Below are 7,721 nucleotides of genomic sequence, written 5' to 3' on the forward strand. Positions count from 1 at the left end.
AATATATATATGCATTGTCATTTTTTCACATGATCGCCTGTTGATCGCGCGTTGTTGGATCATTAAAGTTTGTGTCCGAGGTTTTTCGTCTTCTTACTATCCGGCGTGCTAGGAGTCTGGATCATGCAACATAGCTGGGGATAGATTATTGCCACAATCCGCATATCATATTGTTTGCTCGCTGCGTAACCGAACCGCAACACTTGTGAGTAGTTTCCTTTATGAAATTTCAAAGCTTGTTTTGGTGTGGTTTGTACGTCAAGAGGCTTATAACCCCAGTGTTAGCCTCGTTAGGTAGGACGGTTAGTCTATGGCTCGACCCAGCCCAGCGGATTTCGAGGCACGTAACAACAAGCTCGCCAAGATAATTTCAACGATGAGGACTGTACTATCTCGGCAGAGGGTCTCTTTGTTCGGATTCCACGGGTGACCAGCGGACGATTCATTTTCATTACAACCCCAGTTGCAGAGGTAACCAAACCGATCAACCGGTTGGAGCAAGTCGGTTACATTTTAGTGAAACTGGTCGAGATGAAATCGAAACTGTTCTTTTCTGAATGAGTATTGCTTAAGAGGCGTTTAGATTTCAATTTCATTCCTCAGCTAACCTCCGCAATTTCATTTCGTAAATAGACGGTTTGGCAAATAAACGAAATATTTCATGACAAGCACCGTGTGGTTATCACTTACCAGGCCCGCAAAAATGCAGAAAAGTTGAACCACATCAGTGTAGGCCACAGAATATAGGCCACCGAAGAGGGTGTAGAGCAACGCAATGCAAGCGGAGATAATTACAGAAGTCGTGTGATCAAGCTCGACGATCACGCCAAGGGTTGCACCTGAAAGGTAAGCCAAGAGTAAAGTGATATTAGAGTTGTCTCCGTTACAAGGAGAGCACTTCTGATACCGAGAATGGTCCACAGCAAATTATGTTCTATTTGGGCGCTGTGGTTTATGCACAGCTGTCCAGCTTCCTAACTACTTATTTCAAATGAAGTAGTGCGCAACTGACGCGAGGCAATGTCGAGGTGGGGACTGCCGAAGCTCTCAGTAACTCTATGGAAATGGTGTTCTGTTAAACCTCTGTAATTAACCAAGAGGTGGAGAAAACACATGGCGTTTTGAAGCCTATCTGGCAAAGACCGTGTCCACAGTCAGAAGAACAAGTGGAGAATCCATAAAAGCGCCTCTTTCAATGGACTCATCCAGCAACTGAAGTCAATATACGCCGAAAAGCTGACAAACACTGTATGGCTATTTCACTCATATTAGAAAATATCGGCAGTGTACATCACATGCAAAATCCCTACTAGTATTTGAACAGCGAATCAGTCAGTCACGAGCAGTTGGTCAACAGTGCGATTAACTCGTCCGTAGGCTGAATTCCTTTCTACCCAGAGCATACAATAACCCTAAAAGAAGTTGGGAGACAACTCGCTGATAATAAGACCAAAGAACGATAAGAAAATAACCTCAGTTGGGTTTCTTGAAACAATGGAGACAATGGTCTTTGAATCTTGTCAGGTCAAACATAAGGCGGTCTCCTTGGGGTTACCGTGGCAGAAGGGTTCGCCCAGTTTGGTCGTACCGGCACATTAGTCAGGAATTCCAGTAAGTACTATAAGCATGTTTTTGTTTCTATTTCAAACACGAATACATATCTTGATTACCTGCAACAAACCACCTCGAATACTATAGCGCGTTTCCAGCAAAAAGCACATCTTAAGTGAATGGTGTGTCAACCCGTTTTCAGAGGCTGGCAATCGCTTCCTACCCATTTTGAGTCGTTGAAACGGACTGGCAGAATATAGCAATCAATACCTTGAGACAAGCAATCCGACCCAGACATGACTGGTTTAGTGTGCGGTATAGGGGAACCAGTCATGAATAGACATGATACATAACTCATAAGGTTGCTGAAAATTCGTCGACAGTCCACGACTGGTCTCGCCTTTCTTGGAGCTTCCCAGGTAAGCGCACTTCCCGAATTCCCGTTAACTTTATGTTCTACTTGAACCCAAATTGCACGAAATTAACGGACTGCACTCATTTGCAAATCAGTTTGGTTTTGCGGGAGGCTCACCCGGAACCCGGCTGAATCTCTCGTTTATGCTGTTTTTAAGCAACTGAGTCCATGTAAATTTCAAGGTTGTTTTGCAGAAAGCAAACAAAACGCGCTTAAATCAAATATTACCCCGAAACACATAAACTAAGGTGCAAAGCCGTTGGCTTGGATTGACCCATTATCACATCAGTTAGCGAACCGATTCGCTCCACACGATGAAAGTTATACTGTCGAGATGGTACTAGCATCTATAGATTAGAGAATGGGTGTTGAAGAAGGCTCCCGCTAGAAGCAGATTTGTACTGCATTTACACCACCTCACTTGGTTCGAAATTTTGCTCAGTATCAGGGTTTCATTTAGTCATCTCTTAGTGTATGCCCATTGTATGAAGGTCTGCAATGTGTTCTCCACAAAACAGAAACGGTTTTTGCGCTATTCTCAAAGGATATTACATGTCTATTATATCGCCTGGTGCCGAAAAAAAACTCACTGATAAAGAACACAAGCGAGTGCGAGAGCGTGAGTGCAAGTGCATGCATTCGAAAGTAAAACAGCCTCACGCTATTTTATTTGGGGGACAATGTATGACCTTGATTCAACGCTGTCTCGCGCTGTCTAACTCTGGTACAGGGCTGTCACGCGCTGCATATTGAAGGGGCGTTGTCACCTGGTCAACATCTGGTAGAGTTGAGGGTCTCGGCAGATTTCGGGCATTCAGTGGTTACTTCCAGGAATCTGACCTTCCTGATATTATTAAAACAGTGCTGAAGGAGACCTCACCAATCTAGTAACGAGAGAACAATTTCTACATATTTATGAGATCTTGCCGAGTTTCGTAGTCTCAGTTGAGAATCTCACGTATACAGGCCTCATAAATCTCATTGTGACAGCTGTGATCACATACGCACACACACGACAGAATGTTTCAGTAAGGAATACCTTTGGGCATAAGAAAAATATTCCCAAAAGCCGGCTGTACCTTAGTCAGGGGCCTTGTGGATTTACCCCCTGAACAGCTGATAGCGATCAATAATATCCGTCATCCTACGCCCACCTAAGTTGATGAATCAAAATACACAAGAAACAGCGTTTTTGAAGCTCCTTACGAAGGGCTTCGTTGGTCACGCGTGACCCTGTATTTGTGTTCTTTTCTTCTCGTTTAAAATTGCTGGACTCCTGAGGAAGCAGGGCACCTGAGTTTTCTAATCGACGAACGCTCAAATGAATTCTAAATCAACGATATCAATCTGGACTCACCCAAAGCTGACAAAATCGCAGCCGACCAGAACGTTTCGCCCAGCAGGGCAGGTATAAACAGCAGCCCACACATTCTTTCACCGTACTTGTTCTGAAACGGATCCAACATGGTCACGAAGGCTAGTGACCTCATTCGTTTGGCGAAAAAGAAGCCACCTGTGGGGAAAAACAAGTGACCAACGACAACTCAGTGTACTTAAGCCTTCAAAAGACTTAATAGAGATGGCATCTTGCCGATAGATAATGGGGAATTGGCTCAAGGTTTCCTGGATGGTAATAGTACATTTCAAATAACTTGACTTAGTGACTTCTTAACTGCGTTGCCCTCCTCTTTCTTCGATGAAAATGAGTCTGAAGCTGGTGGTGAAACATAAGTGGACGATACAACAGATTCGTTTTACTCTCCCGACTAGGAGACTTCTCCACTAGGCCTCCAGTGGCACTAAAAAGGTCGTGCTCTACTGGTGGGGCGTTGATTCGTCTGAGCTTGTTGGGGAGAATTTACTTTGCAAGGTTATAAAAGTCCAGGGGAAACAAACATGTATTTCTTGTTGCGTGGGTAGGTATTCAATATCCATCATGTGACTTTCCTCCTTATTAGTTTACTTTCAGCGTACTGTGATTTCAACTTTTATGTTTTCTGAAACCGTTCTTAAGTGAACATAGTGAATTTTTTTATTATTTTTGTATATTTTCCAACGCGCTGAATTGGAAAACCGTTTGTCGTAAGCTGTTGATCTTACGTGAAAAGTATAACTTTTCGTCCCTGTTAAGAGGGCCCGTAGCCCGTTTTAAAGTTTTGAACCTTATCTACTCCATAGCCAGGACTTCCTGGGAGTTCTTGTTTTGTCTCAAAATAACAGGCGAAAATGTCCGGAGCGTGAGAGTTGCAAAGTTGAACATCAAAAACAGAACCCCCTTAGTTACTACAGGTCTTTTCCAGATAAGCCCCGCCAAAAAATTAACCCCCGCTACCCAGAAAATATTAAAAGAAAGAGGATATAAAATTTGTGCTTTTAGTTTTTATTCACGAGAGTGAAATTGGGACATACCATTTAATAATTTGTATGAAAGGGTCCGTTTTTCGGTACCTTTGCCTCCAAACGAACTCAAACAAGTAGCTGTCCACTACAGATCGGTGTGTGCCGCATCGGCGTTTATTCTGAATCTTGTAGACGTGCCAAGGAGATTCGATGGTTTGTGAGTCAATTATCGTTTCAATTCCTTGGTATGATTTCCACATACCGGAGATGATTATTGAGCCTGGAGCGATGCAGGCCTGGATTGTGTCCATCAAAGTGGCCGCAGTTCGATCTGGCACTGCATACATGAATAGCTCTTAAGTTTTTCACGGCAGATCCCTCCGAAAATCCACTGCTGAGGAAGGACTCGCCCTGCGTGATTTTTACGGAGAGATATTAGCGTTTCATCAATCTCGACGTTTTTACCTGGGCCACCAATAACTGTTGGTGTCTGCAAAAGCCGCTAGGCGCAAACTTCGCGAAGAAAATGCTTCCAGTCAACAGCGGTCATGTAGCTAATAGATAATTCCTCTGACAGAAATTTGATGTTAGCCAAATTTTTTGGACTAGCAATAAATGAATAGGATTACTGTCCCAAACTCCATCTTAAACCGCTCCAGCCAAGTTCCCTTTCGAAGACCGATTTCTTGCCGACACTGTCAGAAACATTTGAAAGTGTCATTTGGTGACCTTGTTGCATAAACGTGGCTTTGAAAAAAGCGTATTGCCGTCTCCATGTCATAAACGAGAGTTGAAGGCGTCAGAAAGTTCATTTTACGTCCGAACAGAGAAAATTTCGGACAAAATGAGCCTAGATGCGGATAAGGAATTGTTTTCATCAAAAATAGATCAAGGTTGTGTGCGTACATTAAATTGGGGCTGGCAACGAGTGGCGGGGCTTTTCCGGAAAAGATCCGTTACTACGTCTGAAGGAGTGTGAAATGTAAGGAGAGTGTACAGTTAAATCTACCGGAAGGTTCTTTTGGTATATTTGAGTGTCCTTGTCATTAGTCCTTAGGCGAACAACAACAATAACAGTGTGTAACAAGCTTATGTTTTCAAATAGCAACCGGTATTTCAGAACAAAATGTCTGCCTCGAACCACAGGACAATCAACATGGTTACCAGGGTATGTGTGCAAATACTCACCATTTTTAGGGCCTTGGTACACTAATAGCTCAACAGAGACCGCTTTGCCGGAAAAAAGTTTCCTCGCCCACTGGAGATGGCCTATATTAGAGGGATGGCAGATCCAACTCACAGGTGACAAGGAATTTATCTCTGGTCCTGTAGCAAAGCAGTCTGTCTTTTTAAGGGACTACTACTGTAAACACCAACTCAATTATTTTAAGAGTAAGCACCTATCGATATATATATATATATGTACTCTGACCTTTTGCTAGAGTGGAGCAGTACAAGTAGGTTCCTTCTTGGACGCGAATTTCCAAAGAGCAATCAATCTACTCGAATTACCACTCACCAAGAACTAGACTTGCTGCGTAGCCAATCGGTGCTTGACACCAAACCAAGCCTTGACCGGGACGAAAGGTGTTCTCTGCGGTGCCATTGATATAACCACCACCAACCCAAGTAGCTGTGAATAAATCGGGAAAAGAGAAATAAAAGGGAACCCATTATCGAATTCGATCAACATGGAAAACAAACACAGAGGTTGTTGTTCACCGTGTTCAGTTTTTTACACACATGTAAATAAATAAATCTTACGTGGCAAGAAAGCCAAAGTTAGCAAATCCGCTACTCTAAATTGTTAGTGAAAACATTCCCCCCGGTATTTTTCAGCCTTAGTGTAGATGATTACAGTTTTAAGAGCCTTATCCGAATAGGTTGCTTGGCGCTCACAGCAGTTTGAATTGCGAATTCTCATGGCCCTACGTCAAAGTCGGTAGCATTTCTTGTGAATCGAACAGGGTATTTCCTAATGAGAAATTGGTGCAATTAGGTGTAGAAATTTTATGGACACTGACACCTTGGAATGGTGAGGTCTGCACGTCGACTGCACCTTGGACGATGAAAAAGCGACCCGCCGATCCCGGTTGTATCCTGATTGGCCGCGATATCCACCAATCGGAATCAGGGGTCAAGGGCCGCAACTTTCGATCCGTTGCACCAGGCCATATGGCTGAGTATCGAATACTCAACTATACGTTGCCTCAATTAGTATTTCTGGTATGTACTAGTAAACGGAACAGCAAGTCACACCGGGAAAACCATATCTGCCAGTCGGTCATTGATGGATTAATAATAAACTAGTGAATGAACGGAAGTAGGCACGGTGGAAATCAAACTTCCTAAGCTTCGCTAAAACCTACCAACCTCTCAGCACTGACTTAAGTAACGAGTTCAATGAGACGGTTGGAATTTCGGCGGACTTCAAAGTGTCAGTAAAGATGTCACCAACGTGATAGTGGATGCCGCTCGTAATGATGTAACCTTAAGAGTGAAGCATTCGAGTTGATCAAGCGTTTGCCACAGCTAGCATTGTAACTCACTCGAGTTTTTTTATTCGGTACGATTTTCTACACACAAGCACTCAGTATTGTTTGACCCCAACGTAGTGTTCGTGGTACGAGAACAAAATATATCGAACTGCCATTCAAACCCTTTTAGTCTAGACCACATAAATTGGAAAAGATGATCTACGCACCAGTCATGGTGAATATGCCTACTATCAGTCCGATATTTCTCCCAGCAAGCATCACGTCCTCCGTCTCCGTGGTCCCGGCTGGATTGGACCTGGATTTTCTGGCTGCCCAAAACCCCACGAGGAGAATGAGCAGATAGAATATGATGATAGCAATCAGCCCTGGGATGTACAACATGATGATGACGCGGTTGTGCCAACTGTTGAAGACCAACGGCGTGGAGATTCTTGGGGATTCCTGGTGAGATGGAACAGACGAAAATGGAGCTTTTAATCGAGGAAACAGACTATCTGTAAATAGTACTCATTTGTCCCAACTAGCGTTGCTTCACAGTTAAATTACAAATGTGGAAAACTGAAGAGAATGGAGACCATTTTAATTGGAACATTGAAAAGAGCGGGAATTTCGGACAGAATCCGGAGGAAGGGTGATAGAGTAGTTTACCCCTTAGGTGTCACATACCACTCGTAAGTAGTACTTTGGAGGACGGTTTAAATCAAGTCAAGTTGAAGGAACTGAGCTTTCGCAACATGTTTCAATGAATTTGATAGTAAGTAAGAAATGGATGGAGCCTTTTAAAGAGATGATTAACGAAAGTTGAGCTAATTGGTGATTTATGACATACAAACAGTTCTTTGGCATGCTAGTGACAAGGAAAACTTGGTTGTTGGTCTGTCTGATGAACTTAGCAGTTGGATTGCAAAAGTTTCATC

At 43.2% G+C, this 7,721-nt stretch overlaps 3 protein-coding genes across 3 annotated transcripts in view; 1 reads left to right on the forward strand and 2 right to left on the reverse strand.

Moving 5' to 3' along the window:
* Positions 1-3,396, reverse strand: part of T265_09430 (hypothetical protein) — a gene marked incomplete at both ends in the record, with an annotated part of 17,786 nt that extends 14,390 nt beyond the window's left edge. Inside the window, 2 exons of the mRNA XM_009175484.1 lie at positions 691-839; positions 3,324-3,396. Of these exons, the coding sequence (XP_009173748.1) occupies positions 691-839; positions 3,324-3,396 (222 nt within the window). The remainder of the gene's footprint in view (positions 1-690; positions 840-3,323) is intronic.
* A 34-nt stretch (positions 3,397-3,430) lies between these two features.
* Positions 3,431-7,721, forward strand: part of T265_09431 (hypothetical protein) — a gene marked incomplete at both ends in the record, with an annotated part of 8,021 nt that continues 3,730 nt past the window's right edge. Inside the window, 2 exons of the mRNA XM_009175485.1 lie at positions 3,431-3,495; positions 7,056-7,248. Coding sequence (XP_009173749.1) covers positions 3,431-3,495; positions 7,056-7,248 — 258 coding nt within the window. The remainder of the gene's footprint in view (positions 3,496-7,055; positions 7,249-7,721) is intronic.
* The window catches only part of T265_09432 (hypothetical protein), a gene marked incomplete at both ends in the record, with an annotated part of 22,627 nt that continues 19,522 nt past the window's right edge, over positions 4,617-7,721 (reverse strand). Inside the window, 5 exon segments of the mRNA XM_009175486.1 lie at positions 4,617-4,808; positions 4,821-4,911; positions 4,936-5,053; positions 5,826-5,939; positions 7,011-7,245. Of these exon segments, the coding sequence (XP_009173750.1) occupies positions 4,617-4,808; positions 4,821-4,911; positions 4,936-5,053; positions 5,826-5,939; positions 7,011-7,185 (690 nt within the window).

The sequence above is a fragment of the Opisthorchis viverrini genome, assembly GCF_000715545.1.
Source record: "Opisthorchis viverrini unplaced genomic scaffold opera_v5_286, whole genome shotgun sequence".
NCBI lineage: Eukaryota > Metazoa > Platyhelminthes > Trematoda > Opisthorchiida > Opisthorchiidae > Opisthorchis > Opisthorchis viverrini.